We start from the raw sequence: 26,230 nt of genomic DNA, 5'->3' as shown, positions 1-26,230 counted from the left end.
CTTGTGCAAGTTTGCATGAGGCTGGAGGCTGCGATTGTACTCGATGTTACCGATGGCTTTGCAGTCATGCTAAACAATACGGATGTGTGTAAGGTAAGGTGGGCGTCCTTATGTTGTGCACCGACGGCATAGCGATCACAATGGATTAGCATATTATCGCAGTCGGGCTGTGTGCGTAATTGCTGAATCAGGCCCATACATTGGAGGCTGCTCCTTGTAGTGAAACTATTGTACTGTAACTAGCTACAGAAGTGAATATAGTAAATGTTTTGGCTTTTAATTGTAGGTCATGTCTATTTCCGTTTCTGACGTTATACAAAACAGTTAAGAGAAAAATGTGTGTGTTTGTCTGTTTTGGTCCCTTTGCTGTTTTATTACTTGAAAGGAGCAATTCAGTTGAAAGCGCTGGCGGCTGTCAGTTCCGGGCGCCTGACGGAGCAATTCAATTGTTGCTCCTTTCAGGCGAGAACAACCTTCGGCGCTTCTGCTCGTGTCACTCCCTCCCTTAATTACTCACTTACCTGCAGTGATCGTTGCTCCGTTGATGTCCTCCGTGGCTCCGGTCAGCTGACATCCCATCCTGCACTGGGACTCGGTTGGGTGACAACCGGGCATCAGTGAAGCATGGGTGACCAGCTGACCGGAGGGAGGACATCACCGGAGCCCCAATCACTGGTCCCTGGACTCTGGTAAGTTGTGGGGGGGGGGGTTTTATTACTATTTATTCTTTTTTTTTTATTCTTTTTTTTTTTTTTTATAGTGTATCAGCGTGTGGTCTGTTTAGACCACACAACTGATCACTGGGGCCGGCTCCGGGCTATGCTGTGCCTGTTATGGCAGGACACCGGTAACCAGGGGGAGACCCTGGATAACACCACCTCCAGGTCGCATTATTATCACGGGGCTTTCCCCGGTATTTTTTCACAATTTATTTTTAGTAACTTTTGCCAGATCACATTTCCACATTTCCCAATACAATTATGGGAAATGCAATCTGCTTACTAAAAATAAGTGATGATTGGGACTTGGAGTAGAATTTTATGAATTCTGCTCCAATTGCCCTTTAGTAACTTTAGGTGATACTAAAATAATGTGAAAAGGCTGTGAAAACACCCTTTTTCACTTTATTTTAGTAAAAATAATGTTAATATATAGAGCCCTAAGAGGCTGATGCACAATCGCACGGAAGTTCAGCACTGTGCAAGCTTCTTGGCCGGGCGTGTGCAAATATGAGCCTTTACAGCCTCTGCAATCTGGCTGGACCAATAATGCAATATGTAGCACTTCGCCTTAGCCACTTAAAGCCTATGGGGCAATGTAATTGGTGGTGAATTTAGCTCCCCCTCTCTCGCACAAGAATGCATGGGATTAGATGCATTAAGCAATTCTCCCGTGCTCACTGCAGTGACAGAGTTTCCTTGGCACTCACGACCATCTTGGAGGCCATCATGAAACAGGGTACATCTGCATGCCCCCAAGAAGGGGGATTGACATCTTTGGGGGGGAGGGCATTGTCTCACGGCACGCCCCCTTTCCGTCACTCTGGGAGTGTGCCCAGCACTCATGGAGATGCTGGGCAGCTCCTAAACCATGGCGGTGACTGTACTAACAACACTTTTTTCACACAGCGGCGGGGGTAGGGCGAGGCACAGCAGGCGGAGGAGCGCCATGGGCCCACCGAAGTCAGGCTCTATTCAACGAGGCAGCTCTATTAGTGCAATAAACATTGTAATATCGGCCGTTTGCGGCACCCCGCTGAAACAGCCTGTTTCACTAACACGAAAGTCACCTTCAGGCCCAAAATCAGACAAGGAGAATTGGTTGGACTAATCATTTCCCCTTAATTTTTTACCCCCTTCTTCTTCTGGTTTTTGCTGTTATTTCTTTGTCCCCCTGGACCACATCAGCTAGTTCTTGAGCTTCTCTGTATCTGGCTCACACATTTTGTATCCCCCGGTATCCCTACCATCATTGTGGATTATTTCAACGTCACTATGAATTGTCCTCATTCATCTTGTGCCTCCAAAACTACTCTCGCACCTCCTATCTTGTCCTCTCGGTGGAGTGACTTGTCTACTCACTGTAATGGCCACTGCCTTGATCTTGTTTTTTCCAAACTGTTCAGTTTCTCATCTCCTTAAAACTTCTTTCCCTCTCTTGGACCATCACTTGTAAGCTTTCCTCCACCACCTTCTCCACTTTGCACTCTACCAAGCCTCTACATGCCCTCTGAATTCTCTTCCCAATTTCTGCAATCTCCTGTCCTGATCTGGCAGATCCAAATCTTAATAAAATCCTAGCACACAACAGCAGTTTATCAAGTGTCTCCAGCTTATCTTTCCTCTTAGAGTCAGCCACAATCTCATCCATGGCACAATAAAGAAATTTGCTGCCTTCAAAAACTCTCCTACAGAGTCAACAATCTCATAAGTCTCATCACTTCCTAAAATGTATACGGCCTCTCTAATGCATTTGAATCTGTTCAACCGTCAACCACCAGCTCAGTTCCTTTCCTGTACATTCTGGAACCTTGTCTTCATTGAAGCCCACCAATGAGGAGGAAGTTTCTACTATATTCACCACCCACTCTAGTGCCCTCACAAATATATAATATGTCGGCAGCATAATGTCGTACACAGTATGCCGACATGGTACTAATGTTAGTTAAAGCATTGTAACTGGGTTGGCAATATAACTTTAAACGGGATATCTATGGAGACAGTGACCACTCTATGTCGAAATGGCGGTACCAGTATACCAACTAGTTTGTTAAAATGCTTTAAGTAGCATTACAGTGTGGGTATTGTAACTTTAAACATGTTGGTAAAGTGGCTGATGCTGGCATTCTCGTGTTGACGTATTGACTGTCTACATAATGACTACAAACCCTTTAAATATGATGCTTTACAATCTTGTGTAAAGTTTTAGTGCTGACACAGTTTCAATGCGTTAACTAATATTACTAATGTCGGCATAATGTGCTTGACATTGCATTGCTGACCATGTTATTGTCGGGAACTCTTAACGATCTCAGGCATTCTAATTAGTTAGGGGTCTATTCGTGTAGAACATGGTGGCTCACGATAAACATTTGCTATATATCGCATCACATTGATGCAATACATAGAGATGTTCAGTAGCCATTCCTGTACACTTACCTCTCCGATGTCTTCATGCGCTATCTGGCCCCTCCGTGATCCCTGTATGCCGTGAGAAGACAGATAGAGTGCCCGATATACCTGCTCCTCACTGGGCATGCGCTGGCGTCAGGGAACAGCAGGTCAGGTCAGACCTACTGCAATGGACGCTGGTAAAAGGAGGCGGAGCCAGTGCCGGCTTGCGGTACAGATAACGTAATGCTGAGATGGCGAATCTGTACCGCAGTAGAGGAACGGAAAGCTGAGCTTTCCCTCCTTCTATGAATCACACTCGCCATACAATAGTACGGTAATGCGATGGAGGCATGGAGCAGGGGTGCTGCTGGAGACATAATACACTTCACCACGCTAACTTGCTCCATGAATAGCACAAAGCAGAGAAGAGCCCTAATTTCAACTAACTAGGGGGCCTATTCATTAAACCTAAAAATTCTCTGGATATAATTAGGTTTAGAACTCGCATGGAGTTCTACCTAATTATAGGTGGAATTCATCATTCCACCTCTCCATAAGTATCTATTCCGAAAAGCTGTCATTTTTGCGATGTCAGCATTTCGGGAAATAGATACTTTTCCCTGCCTACACTACCTTATCGCATCTGGAAACAGCGCTGCGCATGCGCTGTTACATCTGTAAAACCAGCGCATGCGCAGCACTGCCTACAGATGCGTTAAGTTTGTGTAGCCCCCCCCCCCCGACTTACCTGTCCGCGCAGCAGCCTCCGGCTCCGTCCTGCTGGTCTGTCATGTGGTTTCCCAGCAGATCACATGACAGATTAGGAAAAAAAAAATTTTTTTTTTTTTTGTCTAAACTTTCTTGTGCTCTGCTGGGGAGCACACATGTCCGACCAGCCTCCGGAGCCTGAGGACGGAGCAGAGCGCCGGAGGGACTCGTCGGGGGACCTGCACACGCGGATACAGGTAAGTTTCACCTGCTATTCGCCACCTCACAGTGGCGAATAGTAACTGCATCAAATTCCAAAAATTTGGAATTTGATGAATACCACAATTTCCACATTCCCATGCTAATGTATGGGGAGTGTGGAAATTAATGCAGGGGAACTTAGCAAGGAGATATCTGTGATATCTCCTGTGCTAAGTGGCTACATGAATACCAAAATAACGTTATTTAAGGAAAATGTCCTTTAAAAACGTTATTTTAGTGTTGATGAATAGGCCCCTAGGTCTCTTCTCTGCTTCATGAATAGACCCCTATGTCTGATAATATCCAGTCTTGGTTTATTACTGTGTTTGCCCCAGTTATAAAATGCTGGATGATGATAACAATACTATTAGGTAAAATCTATCAATAGATTCCTATGCAACAGTGCCCCCAAGAGGCCTGTATGTCTTTGTTTTTAAGTTTTTGTTTTTGTCTTTTTCATGCAATTGTGTTTGAACAAAGCATACCCCAGAATCAAGATTTTAATCGTTTTCTACAACACGTAGACCTAAATCACTAAAAGCGATCTCTCTCATCCTTTTATTCCACTCCAAGCTTTCCTGCTCTTCTACTTTTTTTTATCAGTTGACTAACGTATTGTAGATCTGAAAATATGGACCTTATTTCTGTATTTTATTTATATAAAAATGTTGTCATCTTGAATTGCATAAAAAAAGAAAAAAAAACACAATACAGACATACATAAAAAAAAAAATGAAAAAACACAATACAAATAAAAAAAGAATCAAAACTATTTAGGCCTACTGCATTAGCTTTATGACCAATGGTCTGCATTAGGCATCCGACTGTACTGCTCAACGGTTCCATTAAAATCTAAATTGCACAGTAAGGTTCAGTTTAAAATACTTTCCCACTCAATCCAATAGTTTTATGGGGAGCCTGGTCGGCACTGTGGGAAGTGTGGCGCTGCAGGAGTGGGCGGTGCTGGCGACGTGGCGAGCCAATTGTATCATCGTAGCTCTACCCCTGCTACACAATGCTGCACTTACCGCCATTGTAAAGCGGAGGGACGGGCCAAGATAACGGGATTCAATACGAATCACGTCATCAGCTGCCTGTACCGGCCACTTCAGACAGGAAGCGGGTGGGGCCAGCTCTGGGAGACTTGCTCACTCTTCCGGGCGGCTGGGAGTGCCGCCCAATTTTCATGACCCTCACTCCCGACCGTACCAGGGAAAGCAGGCAAGTATATAGCACAGAAGAGTTGGTGGGTGGATGCCCTTTGACTGTGGCAGTCACTGTCTCAATTTCTGTGTGCTTTAATTATGGTGTATATTGTATTGTCTATCGTGGTTGTGTTTTTATTGTTTATATAAATAATTATGTATTGGGTGCCAACTGGCCGATGGTGTCTGAGAATGAATATTTTTAAATTCATAGTTGTTTGGATGTGAAAACACTTCTGTTATGAGTGACGCCACCAGATCTTATACAGCACAATCTATTTGCTTTGTTTAGAGAAGTTAATGGATTCTCAGTGCACTTCTGTAATGTCACAACCAAGCCTGTGTGCTCCCTGTGGCTGCATGAGCTGGGAACCCAACATAGGAGAACACATTCATTTGGGATGTCTGCTGGCTGAGGTACATTAGCGCAGCATCACTGAGAGATGACCTTAATAACACATAAGGAATAGACTGAGTTATGTTATTGGTTTGGTATCCTGCAGTTTTTGCTGAGAAAGTTTATGAACTCCAGACGGTAATACTTACTGGAATGTTCTGCCAAATACTGCATAGTGCATAGTGCCGATGGATTGTATGGTCACAGTAACACATTTCTCATGCAAAATTAGTTTTTGGAGTTCTTTCACTTTAACTAAACTGGATCAAAAGTTTGTCACAAAAAACACCAGAGTTGTATATGGGTGAGTTTATGTACATACAGGCGTGTCCTCATACACCTTATCCTTTTTGCACCATACGGCACAATTTCTGTGCTGTGTACTTTCTTTTTCCCTCCGTTTTTCCCTCACTTTTGCGTCTTTGTAAGCATATAGTGGATTTGTTTGTCGCAAAGGAATTAATATAAAGTCCCAGATAAAGCATTACGATGCACGGCGCAGGTCGCTCGTATCGGACCTGTCGCTTGCCTTATTACAGACTGCATACTTTTACCTCAATTCTGCATCTTGCTTTGCATGTAGTGTACTACAATGCAAATTGTATGTGTATATTTCTACTAAGACCATTCCTTGTCTTCTACTTGTACTCCTGAAACAACATTTTAAAAGTTACCTATCGGAGAAACGCATCATTTATTTATATTCGTGGAAACTCTACACGCATTTATGAAGCGGTCTACTCCCAGTATTGGAGAAATAAATGACAATTGGTCTAATACAGTGTTAGTTGATTTATATCCAGAAAACCCCACACGGTAATTCTGCCAGTGATGTGTTGGCAGGTGAAGTAGAGCCTTTCCTGTCATACTTCAGTTTACTCCTCAGTTTTTACTATAAAAATTATAAGAAAAATGTAAAGAATCATTTTTATAGTAAAAAGTGTATGACAGGTGAGGCACTGCCTCCCCTCCCTACCTTTTCAAAACACAGCAAATTTCCAGCACTATATACTGCTGCACCTTTGTATAATGCCCACATGTACCCTCGGGTTCATATATGTATGTGTAAATCTGGCTCTGATACCAGCCAGTGCCTCCTCAGCTATTTACCTCACCGCACGTCACTGAATTCTACTAACACACCTACGAGATACATATCTTTCTATTTTCCATATTGAAGGGATTCTGGGTTCCCTCTTTTATCTCAAGAAGACATCAGACCTGACCAGTTACTTCTTTTCAGGGGAGGGTCGCAAATTTTGAATCTCTGATTGATCCTCGTGAGATCCTGTCATATGTACTTCAAGAAGTTTTAGAGTTACAGCAATTTTACAGATTGACCTTCGTGTTTCCTTAAGTAAAGCTGGACTGTCATTAATCTTTGCTAAGTTTAGCTATTTATGGACGAAAAGGTCCCCATACATCTGCGACAGATCGCCGCGATGTTGTGATCGGATTGGGAACACCCATCCGCCGGTCGGAAATGCCGACCAGCGGACATCGATGTTCCGCGATCCGCTGCAGGATCGGTTGAATGCTACGTGTTAAATTTCACCGATCTGCCAGTCACAATCATTTTTTTGATTGTGATCGGCAAATCTGTGAAATCCAACATGTTGGATTTCACCGACCCAGCATCTCTGGATCGCCGCATTGCAGCGATCTCTCTGATGCACGGGGCCTTTACACAACCAGATAAAATGGCTGCCTACCAATTCTATCTATTTAATATACACCTACTGTACATTGTCATAACACAGCTGAATGGCAGGCAATTCCAATAATTATCTTTCAAAGGCTCCTATTTTCTACTGTATGTGGAAAGAGATGAGGTGTAGGGCCTGATTACAGCTAAATCTGTTGAAGAAACTGGTAGTGTTAAATCATTTATTGCAAATATAAGTACTAATAAAACATTTTAATTAACACCATGTTTAAAATATTAGCAGCTGGCAGAACCTGTTTCTCTTGTGTTAATAAGCACGATCCGTACAATACACTAAAGCCTGAAGGGCAAGTTGTTGAGAAAATGACAAGACTGACTTTCATTTTACCTGTTTGCTAGTAGCACAGCTCTAATGCATGAAGAGCTGGAGAGAGGTGTATAGGTGGGAATGAGCACTAAATCCAGACATTTGCAATGGTCTTAAGGCAGAGATTCCCAAACGCGGCCCTCAAGGCTCCCCAACAGTTCAGGTTTTCGAGATATTCATGGTTGACCACAGGTGGTTTAAATCAAACTGACTGAGGTACTAATTAGGTTACCTGTGGTCAACCATGGATATCGCTAAAACCTGAACTGTTGAGGAGCCTTGAGTGCTGCGTTTGGGAACCTCTGTCCTAAGACATAGAGACATTTTGTAATCTGGTGCCAGGTTGTCCGCTGTACATTGTTCCTCTGTAAGATCCCCCCTGACTGTCATTGTCCATCCCTTTCCAGGGTGTGAAGATTTTCCGGATTCTGATCTTAGGGGAACTGGAGAGAGGACAAAGCCAGTTTCAGGCTCTGTGTTTCATTACCCAACTACAGAACAATGAGGTTATCCCCAGTGAGTCTATGGCCAAGCTGCGGCAGGTAAGGATATTCTCATTATAAATAGTAAGAAGGGACATACTGTATACTTGTCTATAAGGTTTTTTATTCATTGGTGATAAAAATAGTTGTTGTCTTTTTCTTATTAAATGCACATTACTTACACAGGTCACAGGGGCCCAATGCATGTACCGTGTACAATCCCCAGAATCTTCATCTGTAACTTGTGTCCTATAATGTATGGTTTGCATTCATACAATTAAAGTGTTACTTTATGACACAGCTGTGATGAAGTGAGAAGAATGTATAACGGGTGTAAAATAAAATTAACTGGGGGGGCTTACTTGAAGCCTAAAGACAGGTAGCCCTCAGCTTTCAGGCATTAACAAGGTGCGTTATGCGTTTGGGGAAGGAATGTTCAATTTTAGTGAGTATTGGGATTATTTTTACATTTGTTGGCTGTTTACAAGGGTGGTATTTATAGGGGATACAGTCCCGAACATGTCGACATACTACAGGGGACAGAGGGTTGGTACACACTTAAACTACATCTGCCCGATTGTTGTTCCAGTTTACCCGGGAACAGCTAATCGGGACGATATCGTTAAGTGTGTATGCCCGATTTGCGCGCTCATACGGTTGCATGCAATATCTTCTGGTTGGCCGTGCTGCACAGTCAGAATATAACGCTTACGATGCCATGCTGCCGAATGCTGCTATGACCAACTACATCGCACCGTCGCCCCCTGTATCGTGCAAGTGTGTATGCACTTGCCAATGCAGGATCCCGTCGCCCATCAGAACGGCCGGCTACACATCATTAGCATTAGGCTGCGGGACTGGTAGACGAGGGATAGGCTGCAGGAGGGTTAGTAGTAGGGGTACTGGGTGGGCAGTAGGTCACCGGAACTAGTAGACACCGCTGGAGATCCACTACCAGGTAAGTGACCACTGCACCGGGACACACTGTCTACATTTCATCAGTGTCGTTGTGGTTATTGTCAACATACCAAGCAAACTTTTTATATGATATATTCCCCCCCCCCCCCAGTGCCTAACCCCACTACTTACCCTCAGGATACTGGCGCCAGGATTCTGACTGGTGTCGGGATTCCGGCGCCGCCATTCTGAAGGCTGTCATCCCGACGGCTGGGATTTAAACTACATCCCCTATTGAGGGTGGGTGGTTTTATTTAAGAGCATTTCATTGGCTGCTGTTGATGGGGATCCACTACTTTCTTGCTACCCTGCCTCATTTTAGGGTGAGTTATTTTTTATTCAGTCTAGACACAACAGCATTGCTCAGTTTGGTGATGTTTCTGCAGCCATGACAGGTCTTGGTACATGAAACATGACCATAAATGTGTTTTTTTTTTGTTTTGTTTTGTTTTGTTTTGTGTTTTTTGTAGATTTATTTTTTTAGATATATATATATATATATATATATATATATATATATATATATATATATATATATATATATATATATATATATATAATTAAATATATTTTAAATCCGATATTTGTGTGCATTAAATAATACTCGTTGAGATGCATTCTGTTATATCCTACATAATTCAATACACTAAGGAAATGATGCGGCTTAGCCTTGGATAGGCGAACGCTCCATTAATGAGACATTCTTCAGATAACAGAACTACAGGCATTTCCTGCCAGAGGGCTACGCAGAGAGCAGTATATGTTGTGGTGGAAAGCAAGTGGTGCTGGATGAAAGGTGGAGGTCATATGGTTGAGGGGTCATTCACATTTTGGAAGCTTTGCTTCTGCTAAAATAATATGGGCTGGGATCTATTTTCTAGCTCCTGTGTATGTGAGGGTAGCTTTTGAGTTATATGAGGGCTGATTGAAATAGAAAAATGTTCAGATCCTGTGGAGTCATCTGATTCTGAATAAAAAAAATCAGTCTCATTACTTTTCAAAGTAACGTCCTCCACATTCAATACAATTGTTTGCAACGTTTCGACGACGATTCAAAGACGTGCAGTAGGCTGTTTTGTGACACACTGTTAGTGTCGCAGTTGTGGCATTTTTCACTTCATCATCTGTTGAGAACTTCTTTCCGCGCAGTTGTTTTTCAGGGTTGGGAATGTCCATAAATCACAGGGCGCTATGTCCGGGCTGTATGGAGGGCGTTCCTGTGCTGTCCCATTCATTTCAGTCAGTGTTGCCAATGCAACAACAGCAGTAACATGTGGTTGGAGCAAGAACCATTGTTTCTTCAGCAAATCTGGTGTTTTCTTCCTCATGGCTCCACGCAAATGGGTTTTCAGGACGTTTACATAGTAGTCACCATTAATTGTCTGTCCACGGGGAACCCAGTGTTGTAGGATTATGCCGTGTGCATCAGAGAACAGCAGAAGCATGACTTTATGCGCCAAAGGAATCACACAGAATTTTGTGGGCTGTTATTTCGATTCCGGATCATAATGACTAATTCACGATTCGTCACACGTCACAATCGATGTCAGGAAATTGGGTATCCTCTCCAATATTCGAACAGTGGGCCTGATTCAGAGCCACTCGTTCGCTCCGAGCGATGTTTGCCCAACTGCGCATGCGTACGGATCGTAATACGCATGCGCGAACCAGTCAGTGCGGTCGAAATTCATGTGCTCGCAAAATAGAGAATGCCTGATAATTTGAGTGACAGGAGGAGGCGTATGTGGGTGGTAACGGGGGAAGGTGCTTGAAAACGGGGAGTGGAGATCCGAACGCAGGCGTGCTTAAAGGTCAAAACGGGCGTTTTACGGGTGTGCATAATTAAAACAGCAGCGTCATTGACCACGTCACTGGGTTATTGTATAGCCAGAACTGCTCGCAAAATTGTGGTAGCAAAAACCAACCACAAGAATAGCGAGCAGTTCATACCCTTGTCGATGTACTCGATTAATCTAATAAATAGCGGACATGATGTAGGATGCGAGCGGCCAGGAGGCGTATTTTTTAAAAAAACGACCAAGTTTTGTTCGCTCGTTCAGACCTAGAGGCGTGAACAGACCGCAAAGAGCGAACGGTTCATTTGAATAGCCACCCCTATTTTCTGGTCGAGCGAGCGCTAATTGCGTCCGGCTCTAAATCAGGCCCTGTGTTCTTGTGCAATTCAACTCGTCGTCGCATCTGCTCTTCTGTGAGACTTCTGGGTACCCACCTGGCACACACGCCATACATTTTCGGTTCCTTTGTCACAATATGCTGAACTCGTTGGAATGAGATGCCAAGTGAAGCTGAAAGTGTGTGTAAAGTTATCCTTCTGTCATTTTGAAACGTCTCCATAGCTTTGGCAATGTTGACATCTGCGGTGGATGGTCTCCCAGAAAGTGCTTCATCAGTTACTCAGGTATTACCCTCTTTTAAGTGCTTCCACCACTGAACTACTGCAGCACGGCTAATTGTTTCTCCACCGTATGCTTGCCGTAACATTTCATCAGTTTCATTTTTCCACGTTTAACACAAAATTCAGTCACACACATCTCGGATGAGGAAGACGTGTCTGTGAGTTTACAATCAGCCATGACGAAACCTACAAAGATCTTCCACTCACTGTGACCAAATAAAGACTACGGCAGTCCAACCGCAGGTCAGACCCATCGATGCAAGAGCTTAACAGTAACCTGCATAGGGCCGTATTCAATTAGAAGCGAAAAGTCGAGATCCGCAGAAAAGTATCGCCGATCTCTGCTTTTCGCGTGGCGGAAACTTATCTTCGTTATTTCATTCCAGCCTGGTTTCGCGTACGCGGAAAGTCAATGCAATGTAATAGGCGAAAAAGATTAGTCTCTGAATAGCAGGAGAAGAGAAGTGCAACATTTTTATTTTGGGGTGCAAAGGTGGGGGAACCACTCAGAACCGTGGGGACAGCCCCCCAAAGGATAACTGTGTCAAAAAATCCCAGGAAAAAACTTAAGAACACCCCAAAAAAGTGCTTTCATTTTGGGGGCGAAAAAGCACAAAGTGGGGGGACAACTTCAAAAACTAGCAAAATAAGGTTCTGGGGGTGCTCTAAGAAGGGGCCAAGTGTTTTGGAGTTGCAGGTGCTTTTATGCAGGAGGAATTTCACTTTTCTTAAAACTTCACTTTAGAGACATTTACAATATGCTAGCACCCATTTTCAGGTACCCCAAATTTGGCAGGACTACTTATACCCCTTTTACACCGGAGCTAAAACCCGGGTTTTTGAAGGGTTAACCCGGGCAGCTCCCTGGTGTAAAAGGGGAGAGGGTTGGATCGCCGGGTCGAGTGACCCTGCAATCCTACCCAGGTAACTAGCAGGGTTTAACACGGGCGTAGCCCGTGAAACCCTGCTATGGGAACAGCGCACTCCGAGTCACGAAGACCTGGAGTGCGCTGCTAGCCGGCCGATTGGCCCGGCTTCAGTGGCGCTTGGAGATGACGTCATCTCCAAGCGTCCACTTTCACTCCGCAAAAGCCGGGTCTATGCAGACCCGACTGCGGTGTGAGCGGCGCTGACTCGGGAATATCCAGAGTCAGCGCCGGCAAAATTCCGGGTCTGATCCGGATAGGAACTTTGTTCCAACTCCGGGTCAGACCCGGAATTTAGGTGTAAAAGGGATATTATTCTCTCCAAAAAAATACTGCTTATAGCCATTCTTCACCACTTGTGCAAAGACGCTAATAAGAAGCTATTGAAACAACAAGTACCCCAAATAGCTTTATTAGGGCTATTCGGGCACTACTACATTGATCCCCAATGTTAGTGCATCTTTTTGGGGGGCTCAGCCTGATTTCCACATTTCTGACATCACTTTCATGCTGTTCCTCCTTCCTCCCTCCTTCCTCCTTCTTCCCTCTTCTTCCTTCTTCCCTCTTCTTTCTTCTTTCTTCTTCCTTCTTCCTTCCTCTTCCTTCTTCCCTCCTCTTCCCTCTTCTTCCTTCTTCCCTCCTCTTCTTCCTTCTTCCTTCTTCCCTCCTCTTCTTCCGTCTTCCCTCCTCTTCCCTCCTCTGCCCTCTTCTTCCTTCTTCCCTCCTCTGCCCTCTTCTTCCTTCTTCCCTCCTCTGCCCTCTTCTTCCTTCTTCCCTCCTCTGCCCTCTTCTTCCTTCTTCCCTCCTCTGCCCTCTTCTTCCTTCTTCCCTCCTCTGCCCTCTTCTTCCTTCTTCCCTCCTCTGCCCTCTTCTTCCTTCTTCCCTCCTCTGCCCTCTTTCTTCCTTCTTCCCTCCTCTGCCCTCTTTCTTCCTTCTTCCCTCCTCTGCCCTCTTTCTTCCTTCTTCCCTCCTCTGCCCTCTTTCTTCCTTCTTCCCTCCTCTGCCCTCTTTCTTCCTTCTTCCTCTGCCCTCCTTCTTCCTTCTTCCTCTTCCCTCCTTCTTCCTTCTTCCTCTTCTTTCTTCGCTTTAGTGAATACTCCCCATTACTTACATTTATATCGTTTGGCAACCATTTACGATAGTATATTCTGTCAGCTCCAGCAGCTATTGAATACACCGTGATGTTTGTTAGATCGGGAATTGGTTAAGTCAGAGAATGCCGGTTACACCCAGGTTAAGTCGCGAGAACCAGCATTCTCCGACTAAAGCGCCCGCCGCGCTAAGTTAGCAAACTGCTGCGCACCCGGCACTTTTGTCGGATATCTCCTCGCATCCCCAGGGTAGTGCGAGATGGAATCCTTTAGCCCGCCCAAATAGCGCGGTGAATTGAATAGCTTCAGGAGCTCCCTCCCACGGCTGTTCATCATCGCAGTGAATTAATTTCCCCCCTTTATTAGTATTGAGCATTGTATATGAGGAGGAATTTTCTCTGTCACTTAAATTGTTTTTGGAGCACATCTCCTGGTTTCTGGCATAGAATGTTTTTCCCTGTCCGGAGCTGCAGGTTTCCTAATGGATACGCGTTTGTTCCACACAGAAAAATCCCCACACCGTGCGTCAGGCAGAAGAAGTGAGAGGAGCTGAGAGTCTGCAGATGGACGTGGCCGTCAATTTCACAAAGGGCGTCCAGCTTAGTTCCCACATTCATAACATCTGCTCTGAGGCCAGAGAGACAATCTACACACGACAAGACGACGTGCGGGCCTGGCTCAGGAAAGGTAAAGACTTCATAAGGGAGGACATAGAAATGTCACGTATCCTTATACTGGTAAATGGAAGACATGGGCCCAGTTTTGTATTTTTTTTTTACAAAATTCTGGATTTACTACATATTTATTTATAGAACATAAATGTAAGGAGCATTCAGTTACAAGTCCATTACATCGCCAAAAGTCTATGGACATCGCTACTATTTACTGGGGTTCTCTATTTCCGTACCACCTGTTGCTAACCAGCAGTGGCGGATCCATGAAGGGGATGGGAAGGGCGGCCATAACACGCCGCCCTGCCCATCTACTAATCCTGCAGGCAGCCGGCAGGAGCAGTGCAGTTCTCTGGGGTGGGCAGAGCAGAGGCCGGGCATGGTATGAGCTGAGAGCCAGGACCTGCCCACAGCAGCCGCATACAGTCAGGCAGTCATCTGTCAGCCCGAGGCGGCCGGCCAGAGGAGGAAGAGTGGCCTGGGATTTGTAGTTTCTTTCACTGCTCCGAGTCTCGGCTTGATTCAGTACCAATCGCAACAGCGATTAAGCGCGCAGTCTCACTGCAAAGATATAGTGATGGTTGCGATCGCAATGCCATACGCAACCTAATATAAGGACGCCCCCTTTCGCTTACACACATCCGTAATACTTAGCAAGACTGCAAAACCATCGGTAACATCGCAGCCTCACGCACACTTGCACAAGATGTGACCTTACTCAGGAATTGCTGACCTTGTCACACGCAGTGACAGCCCAAGCTGCGTATGGCATCACAGTGGGTAATATATGCACGCCCCTATAATGACATTCAAACGCCCTGGCACGCCTGCGTTTCGCCGATCAGCCCCCCCATCATCACCCCCAAACTGTACTTCCTGTCAATCACTCTGCGATGGGTCTGCGTAGTCACTGCGATCGCAATCCTGAACACAGTGGAGTGTTTGCACATGGCGATGCATGTGCAGAACGCAACAATCGGCCCATTGCGTGTGTAATCGCAGTTGCGATCGCTGCTGAATCAGGCCCTCTGAGCAGTAGAAGATAAACTACAAATCCAATGAGGCATTGCAACAGGATGAAAAGTCAGCAAACCCGTGGCTGCTAAGCCTGCGATCATTAGAGCACTGGGGGATGTCTCTTGTTTGGGGTAAAAAAAATCGTCCGATGCAGGCTCCCAGCATGAAATAAGTGACACTCTGATATATTTCCCACATGATTAGGTCCCAGGTTCAGAATTGTATACACTGCCTACAGGTTAGCAGCCCTTTCAGAGAACCATGCTTGTGTATTATCAAGCATAATATAAACCTATACTGACCAAAAATGGGGTGATGGAGGAAAAATATATAAGGGGTGAGGGAGTGATGGGCATAAAATATATAAAGAGTGAGGGGAGGGAGCGATGGGCATAAAATATATAAAGAGTGAGGGGAGGGAGCGATGGGCATAAAATATATAGGGACGAGGGGAAGCAGTGATGGTCAGAAAATATATAAAGGGTGAAGGGAGTGAGTAATGAGCATGACATAGGGGTGTTGGGAGGGGGTGATGGGCATAGCATAGGGATGATGGGCATAACATAGGGGGTGAGGGGAGGGAGTGATGGGTATAACATAGGGGGGACGGGGTGATGGGCATAATGTATTTGGTCATCTAGTCACTATAATAAATATATATATATAATATAATTACACACCCCCAGGTGTGGCGCTCGGTGGACTTGGTTAAATGATCATGTCTGTACAGAAATTACTGCAACGTTTCAGGCTTTATTCGCCCGTTGTCAGGCTACATATATGTGTGTCACTACATTGTACAGACAAGGGGGAGATAAGAGGGCGAGCTACCTCATGGAGCCGCTGGGGAGAGGGGGCAGAGGGCTTAGGATGGGTCATAAAGACCAGGGAGAGAAGAGGGAAAAGTGTAAAGAAAGGGAAATATAAGGGATAGAAGAAGTAAAAAGATAAATAATGGATGGAGATACAAAAAGCGATGATGTGAGGTCACTGCCTGAAAATGGGAGGAGCAAGGACTGGAAGTGGGAGGAGGAATGAGTAGAGAGGGGTGGAGTCAGGATTAATTCTTAAACCGCCCCCCCCCTAAAAGAAAAGTCTATATCTGCTTCTACTAACAGGTGCATTAAATCCAGCATGCAGACATGCAATCTCAGTTGAATGGATCATACTGTAGAGCTCGGCAACTTCCAACGTAGTCGCCTTTCAAACAAGTCAGCTGGTCAACCTTCTGCCCTGTACGTGCTGTATCTCCTAATCATGGAAATGTCAAGGAGCTATGTCTGCTCAGCCATGAAGCAGTAGGCCACAGAATTTCACACATCGGCACCATGACCCCCAACTCATCCCTTAGGGTGAATTAGAACGTTGACTGCAAGGCAGACCTTCTCACCCGACAACAGTGCCCCACAATGCTCTTGTGGCTGATTTAATAAAAATAAGTCACTGCAGCCATGTTCCAAATCCTAAGTGGTAACCCTTCCAAGTAGAGTGGAGGCTGTTATAGTGGGAAAAGTGGGTACCAAATCCTTTTTAATGCCCTCCGTCTTTAAATGAGTAGTTCCACAAGCCTATATGGGTCAATGTAGTTCTCCCCCATTTCCGTTTGGGTCAAAAATAAGTTGATTGAATGAACTTTGTTTTATAGGGGTCTATTTACTAAGCAGTGTTAGGAGACAGAATGAAAAGTGATAAGGTGCCAGCCAATCAGCTCCTAACTGTCATTTTTCAAACACAGCCTGTGAGATGACAGTTGGGAGCTGATTGGCTGGCACCTTATCATTTATCACTCTGTCTCCTAACACTGCTTAGTAAATAGACCCCATAGAGAGGTGCCTTTGACATCGCACGTTCCCGCACCAATATGTTAATGTCTAGATGCCCAGGCTGGCTACATTTTGGCATTTCTCCTCCTGCTACACACAAATACAGATTGATATGAAGAAGTTGCTAATATCCTCTGTTCAATGCGTTCCCACCTGAGCATTCCCAGGCGGGTTTCTGCAGGATAGTGTCCCATTTGGAATATATATATGTATTGTCTTGAGTTTACTGATTCCTGCTGTTTATATTGTTTGCTTTCATTTTTTTCTTTTATCTAAAATTCCTTTGTCGTCATTGTAAATATTTGATGCCTGTGTGTATATATTCGTTGAAGCTTTAAGATATTCAATATTGCTTTTTTTTTCATTTGTAAGGTGTTGATGGATCAATGTTTGAGGTCCTTCCCCATTCGTCCTCCCTCCCTGCCCTGCACCCCTGCAAGCTCTGCTCTCGCGACTGGAAGCCCTGCATCTGCTCTTACCGCCTAAGCTTGGAATGGATACCGTGTAGCCTCAAGTATTGCAAAAGTCGGGATCCAGCTGGCAAGACCACCTCCTACAAGTGCGGCATACGCAGTTGCCAAAAAGCTTACAGCTTCCACTTTTACGTGACCCAGAAACAGCTTTGCCTATGGGATGAGGAGACCTAGAACGGCTGAGACCTACACCGATTTGTGCCGATAGGTGAAAGCGGACCACAGCTTCTTCAGAGCCAACAAGTGCATTTGCCTTAAATCTATTTTTATACTGTGAAACTTTAGGATCTTCTGAGAAGTAGACCCTGTGCACGTCCACCTTACTTTTTTGTTATAATTGTTGAGAAGAAATCGGCGTATCCATGTGTCCTTTTTTTGTTTTCTAATTGCACAATGACTGAACCTTCTCAGCACTTCTATGTGCCTTATCACAAAATATAATTTTCCTTATGCCTCAGAAAGGATCTTATTGCATCCAGTGTAGAATCCACACTCCAGTAGGACATTACGGAGACCACCAGTATTAAGAACTGTGAACATCTGGGAATTTTGTAATATTTCCCCCTTCTCAGCACGGTTAGATTACTTGACACCTGTTGCTGGATCCATGTGAGACAACAGGCTGAATGTCAGTTCCTCTATGTGCCTTCTTCATTCTATATGATGTATTTTAATATAGTTCAGATATTTTTGTATGAAGATGCCTCACTTTTTTTATTTGTTTTTTTTTGTATCAAAGCAAGGCAAGGAAAATGTAAAAACATTTGAACAAAATATTTATAATTTGTAAAAATAAAATGATTTTTAAAGTTGCAGCGGTGTAGCCAGGTTTTTGTCGTTTATGTGCAGTCTCGAGTAACACTCGCTATCCATCACTTTGCGGTTAATGAAGTCTTAGGTTATTATTAAATGTGGCCATTCGCAGGTACCATATACTGCAGCGTTTGGCTGAATTCACACAGACTTTTTGGGGTATATTTATTAAAGTGCAGGTTTTTAGAAGTGGAGTTGTTGCCCATAGCAACCAATCAAATTCTAGTTATTATCTTCTAGAAGGTGCTATCTCAATTAGTAGAATCTGGTTGCTATGGGCAACAACTCCACTTCTAAAAACCTGCACTTTAGTAAATCTACCCCTTTGTTTCAAAAGCTGGCCAGGCCTTTATGGGTCCGTTCCATGCCAAATTATCACAAAAAAAGTAACTTTTCAAACCTTTGGGATCAGGAGTAAAAAATATTAAGTACGGCAATTGAACCCTTCTTGCACTAACCATGCAACTGGCAAATATATAAAGCTTGTTATAAAAACAGCGCGACAAGCTGCAGCCTATGGTACATAATACCTGGGTCACCCTGGGACCCCAAGAGGCACAATACTGGTAAATAAATGGTAAATCCAACTACTGGTGCAGCAATGGTGAGGTAAAGAACAATAAATCAGGAGGTATAATTATTATACAGGTTGAGTCTCCCATATCCAAAATGCTTGGGACCAGGGGTATTTTGGATAACGGAATATTCCGTATTTTGGAATATTTGCATATCATAACGAAATATCTTGGGAATGGGACCCCAATATACACACAGAATACATCTATGTGTTATATACACCTTATACACACAGCCTGTAGGTAATTTTATACAATATTTTTAATGATTTTGTGGCTCAAGCAAACTTGTGCCTTTAGACAAAGTTTGTGTACATTAAACCATCAAAAATCAAAGGTTTCATTATCTCAGTCATGCCAAAATTATTCCGTATTTCGGAATATTCCGTATTTCGGAATATTTGGATATGGGAGACTCAACCTGTACTTTCCTTTTGATGTGGTTGACGATTGTTACCGTAAAAAATGACAATTTAATAGAATTCACACAAATCAAAAATGGTTACATGAGAACCACATACAACTAGTACACCATAAAAAATAAACCTAAATAACACACACACACAAACTGTACAAAACGAGGCACTTATAATTAATAGTGCAATGGAGAGGTATAGGTACTCTTTACCATAAAGTCTCCCACGATGGCATAAACCCATGAACAGAGCAGCAACAGTATCCCTGAGGAAGAGCAAGGAGCTCGAAATGCATTGGACCTACTGATTGCTGCTACATTGAAATACCTGGACTGTTTTGATTGATGCCAGTTAGACACGCAGATTGGTATTGGGATCCCCTGCTTGCACCCTATGTACTAAGCCAGACCGAGTCAACCACATCAAAAGGAAAGTATAATAATTATACCTCCCTGATTTATTGTTCTCTACCTCACCATTGCTGCGCCGGTAGTTGGATTTACCATTTATTTACCAATATCATGCAACTGGCAAGTTCAGACACTGGAGTCTGAAGCCGGTGGTTGAAGTGAAACTGGGACTGAGGTGAGTACTCGTCACCGGGGGGAGGGATGGGGGGGGGAGGTTAGATCAGAATACAGTGCACTGGCGGCTGGCTTATAAAAATATCACAAATTTACCAACTGGCCGCAGCTGCAGAGGGGCGGTTTGACGGGCCCTTGGCAAGCCGCAGGCTAATAAAAAAATGGGGGGCGGGGCTTAGCGGACAGCCAGGGGGCGGGCTAAGCTCTTTGTCATGAGCAGAAAAGAAACCATCGGGTTCCGTTTTGCCATCGATGGCAGTAAAGAATTGTCTCTCTGCCAACGATGGCAAAACCATCGACAGTAAACCATCGACATTTGTAAACTATTGATGGTCGATAGCCATCCCCTACTGTGGGTGCAGCTTCTGCATTGAGAAGTAGTGATACAAGGGACTAAGGGCCTGATTCAGTACAGATCGCGACTGCAATCACAAAAGATGTTATGCCATACGTGTCCTAACATAAGTACGCCCACTTTACCTTACACACATCCGTAATACTTAGCAAGACTGCAAAACCATCTGTAACATTGAGTGCAATCGCAGCCTCACGCACAAGGTGGGACCTTACTCAGGAATTGCTAACCTCATTGCTCGCAGTGAAAGCCCAAGCTGCCTATGGCATCGCAGTGGCTAATTTATGCACGCCCCGAGCGCACTGGCGTACCTGTGTTTCACCGATCGCCGCCCCCCTATACCCCATCGCCAGTCCCAAATGGTACTTCCTGTCAATCACTCAGTGATTGGTCTGCTTGATCACTGCAGACCCAATCGCAGTGGAGCATTCTGCGCATGCATCGCAGTGCGCAAACACAACTCGCAGTTGCGATCGCTGCTGAATCAGGCCCTTGGACAGTTTAATACAGTTTATCAGTGAATTGTGGTCGTTTGAACAAGAGCGTGACAAATGGATAAGAAGTACATTAAAGGTGTCTACACACTAGATGAACTCGCAAAAGATGCGATGTCGTCAACGATTTCCTTTGAACACTCCCCAGCAACTCCCCGGCACTCCCGGACAAACGATATCTTGCATAAACTGTGCAATCTGACAAACGATTTTACCAATGACCTTAATCTCATTAGTGAGATTGCCAGATCTTACTGCATGTAGGTAAAGGTGCCCATACATCTGTCCGGTATTTCTGCGATCCTGCGATGCGATCGGAAATGCCGATCTGCCGGGTGGAAACTCCGGCTGACCAACATCGATGTTCAGCGATCCATCACAGGATCGCTGAAATATTACATGTTAAATGTCCCCGATTTGGCGATCGCGATAATTTTTTGATCGCGATTGTCAAATCGGGAAAATCCAACATGTTGAATTTCTGCGATCGCGTGATGCCGGGTTGCGGGATTGCGGCAATCCATCGCTGATGGATGGGCCCCATTAGATCTGAGGACACGACAAAACGAACCGTGGGACCGCACATCGGGATCGTTATCGTTGGTGGACACTGCACAATATGTCGTTCGCGTCTTAGTTTGCTGGTATTGTAGCCAATGCTCAATAGATATAAATGTTCCAATGGGTCCAAAAGAAGTCCTCTGATGCATTTCTCTCCACAAGTCTGGGGCTTTATCAAAGAGTCCTTAGTAAATTTTGCCCTAGAAGACGAGACTAAACTTTCCAGTTGCTTGGTTAGTGCAATAAGGGTTCAACTGCCGTACTTAATATTTTTTTATAACTCCTGTTCCCAAAGGTTTCCCAAAATGAAACTTACACCAAAGAGAGATTTTATTTAAGTGTATAATATACTTTATGTACAAAAAAATTAAACACTTTTTTAGATATTCAAGGTCAAAGGTCACATCATGTGACCTTTACATGTAAAAGTCGATATCATAAAAAGTAGTCTTATATTTAAATAACTATGGTCTCTTAGCTTCAAAACAAGACCAACATGATAGTTCTGCCACAATTAGAAGCAAAGTAATGATTCATTTTATTTGACCGTACAAGAATTTTATTTCCATTTTTTTGTCATGTTTGCAACCCTGTAGCCTGAACCCCGTGTATCAATGAGGGCTATAATTTTACACATGAAAGTTACTTCATGCCGTCTACCATCTACCTGTCGGGTAGGAAGCTGTGATGATTTGGCATGGAATGTCCCGTATGCTGCAGGTAATAGGCTGTATGTGCGCCCTAGATTAGCGTGCGCAATATAAACACAAATGCTATAAAGCTAGTACTTCGGGTCTGATTAAGATATGAACGAAAAATGTTGTCTCGGCTGCAACTCTGAATGCAGCGGGCTTGCGAAAATATGCTAACGTATTAGCTGATGTCTTGCGCACTGAGACGGCCACTTCCGGTGACTCGCATCTGCTGCTTGCGTACAAAAGCGGGAACATCTGTAACATCGGTCGCACATCTGGCTCCGACAGAGCGGCTCTCCTAAGATGCTGGGGCCTCTACAGCTGCAAACTAATTCGCAAAAGCTCACTAGTTTACGTGCAAAAAAGCTCCTGACGCGCCTGCGTTTTTCTAACTACCCCATTACCTCTCCCAAGTGCTGACCACCTGTTACTCACTTTGCAAAGAAATCCTCTCTGAGACCGCCATCGCTAATTCATCGCAGAGCGTGAGTTTGGATTTGCTAAGGGCAGATGGAGCTACAGCTCTAGGCCTCCGTATGAAAATAGGCCCATCATCATGATGATAAACAGCTGCCTAGCTGGTCACACAGTCGGCCATAAATCATAAGTATTACTTTTTTTCGTTTTTTTTTTTTTTTTTAGTTTTCTCACAAACTTATGCACTTCCTATTTTTGTGTATTTATGGAGACAGTGGTGCTGATACTGTAGGGCCAGACCGGCCAAGACATCGATCACGATCTACCAGTACCTCACGGAGATCCTGCTGGTAGATGGCGACCAACTTGCAGCAACTGGTAAAGAAGCCTCTAATCCCTTCAGCGGCCAGCATTCTCAGTGATGCAGTGCGCGGGTGATGTCACCGGTTCGTGAGAAGCCTGCTGGATCTAGTTAGATCCAGTCAGCGGCAGGCAGCATCTACGAGGGAGTGAAAGCAGGAGAGATAAGTACTGCACAGGGGAGCTGGGCCTGTTATACACTGGGAGGGGGCACTGCATAAGGGCCTTTAATACAGGGGGCATTGCATAATGGGCACAACTACAAGGGGAACTGCATAATAGGAACAACTACAGGGGGCATTGCATAAGGAACACTACAACTTGGGGCATTAAGATGCATATGGAATGAAAACGAATGTTTCCAGAGTGACGAGAGACGGTGGTGTGTCATGTTGCCACGCCCCCATTTTCTGGTGACCACGCCCCTTGTGGCATGTGACCACGCCCACTTTTTCACAGCGCGCACCTACTTGGGGGAGGGGGAGCTCCGTTTCTTAATTTGCCCTGGGCTCCAAATACCCTTGTTACGCCACTGGTGAGACTGGTGAGAACGTAATGTTACCGCCCAGTTCTGATTCTTCAGAGTCCAAAAGTCTGGACAACCCTGCTGTAGGGGGTGTACACGCCCCCGTCGCTCTGGCCACACCCACACAGCACTGGTCGCAGCTTCTCAGTATAGGCCCTTGAACAGTTCCAGCCCCAGGCCAATGTGGCTCTTAATCTAGTCCTGACTGTGTTGACTGTATTTTACTGTTAAACACATTAAACGTATCAAGTATTGCAACATATTGCGTTAATAGAGGGGGGTAGTGGGTACTGATTGGCCGGGCGTGCTGCAGGAGCCCAGCAGTGCCCCCCCTCTTACCTCAGTGCAGCCCAGCACACGCCGCAGCAGTCTCCTATGCCTGTGGGGGGGGGGGAGCGATCACACTGATCGCGTCCCCCCCACTGGCTTTGAGCTGGGCTGAGGGGCTCACAGCTCCCCCCTCCCCAGCACACAGCACCGTCCCCTTCCCCCGGCCCTGGCACGTCTCTCAATGCCCCTGTATGTACCACAGGGAAATAATGTTATACAACCATTCTACATGGGTTAATATTCATATTCAAAAACAATAAGAAAAAATAAACATGTTCACTAACAAATGTTTCTATACAGTGAGAGGCAGAATGTAGACCCCCTAGTGTCCTACAAACTTGTCGTCTTTCCAGCTTAGGTAATAATAAGAGAAATCCGTCAGACATTTGATTTGATAACAACAATGCAGTAATAGTACATGTACATTTAATTAAATAGTCTGTGGGGTTCAGATTGCAAACCACCCTGTTCCCATTTAAATCTGTGCAGAAAGATAAATGCTGGCACAATTGGAGATAAATAATGCTAGCAGTCGGTATTGAGCCTGCCTGTAGGTGTCCCCGCTAGGCAGGTGATGGGAGGGAGCCTCCTGCTGTTGCCACTTTATTATGAGACACAGCAGGAGAGCCTTCGGATCAGCTGTTTTGTCTCAGACAGCTGGAGCCATGTGAAGAGCCGCTAACGGGGAGATTGTTTTGATATATTACTGTGTCTGGGCTGGGAAAGTAGAGATCTCTTTCAGAACTAAATGGTCTAAAAATGTGTCTCAAGTCTGGATAAAATAAACAAGAACTTTATTCAGACTTCAGGCCTAATTCTAAGGTAGGAATAAAGCATGTGGCATGTAGGGTAAATACTGGCTGCTTTTGCATGTAGCCCTGAAATGCTGGACAGCTTTATTTTTACACCACAATTTAGATTTCAGTTTGGAATCTCACATCTAAATCTCTCTGCACATGTTATATCTGCCCCACCTGCAGTGCAGTATGGTTTTACCCTGGTGCAAAGTTACTTGCACTTATTTGCTTTACTTCTGCCTCAGAATCAGGACCAAGCCCTGGAGCTTGGTAAATCTGGCAGCACAGCAGCTCACATAGAAACCTATGAAGGTTGCTGTTGCTATCGGAAATGGAGGGTCCTCCTTTTTACATCTTTGGGATACTTGATATTTACGGGTACCCCCAGAAAACGTGGTTACAGGGGATATGAAGCTTGTACACTTTAATGAATACCCTCCTCAGTCTTTTTTTTTTTTTATCCCTTGCCCTCTCCCCCTTTTCACACTCATTTATCCGACTGACCCCACTTCTTCTTGTGTTACCTCCCATCTGGAATTGGTATGTACTGCTGGCGCCTGTTTAGCCGCCAGATCAAATAACGACAACGGCAACCCGGCGGATCGAAATCCCGACAGCTGAAGGTAAGAACCTTAACCCTCACCTTCCTTAGGGGTGCCTAACCTCCCCTCCTAGTGCCTAATCCTAACCTCCCCTCCTAGTGCCTAACCCTAACCTTCCCCCCACATCCTAAACCTAACACTCCTGGGGGGGTGCCTAACCCTAACCTCCCCCCCACATCCTAAACCTAACCTTCCCTTAGGGGTGCCTAACCCTAACCTCCCCTCCTAGTGCCTGACCCTAACCTCCCCCCGTTAGTACCTAAACCCCCCCACCCTAAACCTAACCCTCCACGGGGGTGCCTAACCCTAACCCCCCCCCCCCTCCTAGTGGAGCCTAACCCTCCCGGGGGTTGCCTTACCCTAAATCCCCTCAGAGGGCCCTAAACCTAAAACCTAACCCCCACGCCGCTAGATGCTAAGATACCTGACATACCTTTGTTCGGTATGCCGGGTGTCGGGATTTAGTAGTGGGGCTAATGATAGGCGTCGGGATTTTGATGCCTATCTTTAGTCCCATATCGGGATGTGAGTGTCGGGATATCGGCGGGCAGGATAGCGGCCGCCGGTATCCTAACAGCTTCCCCTTCCATCCATTTATCGCTCTTTCAGAGTTCCACATTTACAGAATTTGCTGCCAACTACCAATCACATTAATGGTTATTACCTCAAATTATATATTGCACTAATTATTGAATTCATTCTAACCAATCAAATGAAACAACATTTTATGGCATAATGTAAGAGAGATGAAAAAACTCCTGTTACTTTGCTGCATGTCCAGCGCACTGCTATAGTCCAAGCGTATAATCACATAGTGGTTGGGGAAAGGCACTGCTGGACATGAGAACGTAGCAGCATAAAACGCACTGCTATAGTCCAAGCGTATAATCGCATAGTGGTTGGGGAAAGTTGCTGCTGGACATGAGAATGTAGTAGCATAAAACGCACTGCTATAGTCCAAGCGTATAATCGCATAGTGGTTGGGGAAAGTTGCTGCTGGACATGAGAACGTAGTAGCATAAAACGCACTGCTATAGTCCAAGCGTATAATCGCATAGTGGTTGGGGAAAGGCACTGCTGGACATGAGAACGTAGTAGCATAAAACGCACTGCTATAGTCCAAGCATATAAT

General features: G+C 44.9%; 1 protein-coding gene across 1 annotated transcript in view; it reads left to right on the top strand.

The window, feature by feature from the left end:
* OAF (out at first homolog) overlaps positions 1-18,361 on the top strand; it is a 35,058-nt gene extending 16,697 nt beyond the window's left edge. Inside the window, exons 3-5 of the mRNA XM_088458729.1 lie at positions 8,125-8,259; positions 14,096-14,276; positions 17,473-18,361. Coding sequence (XP_088314855.1) covers positions 8,125-8,259; positions 14,096-14,276; positions 17,473-17,747 — 591 coding nt within the window. The 3' untranslated portion in view covers positions 17,748-18,361. The remainder of the gene's footprint in view (positions 1-8,124; positions 8,260-14,095; positions 14,277-17,472) is intronic.
* The last annotated feature ends 7,869 nt before the right edge of the window (positions 18,362-26,230 follow it).

The sequence above is a fragment of the Taudactylus pleione genome, unplaced genomic scaffold (assembly GCF_031769625.1).
Source record: "Taudactylus pleione unplaced genomic scaffold, aTauple2 ptg000848l, whole genome shotgun sequence".
NCBI lineage: Eukaryota > Metazoa > Chordata > Amphibia > Anura > Myobatrachidae > Taudactylus > Taudactylus pleione.
Note: the sequence above shows the minus strand (reverse complement) of the source record. Positions and strands in the feature narration are given on the sequence as shown.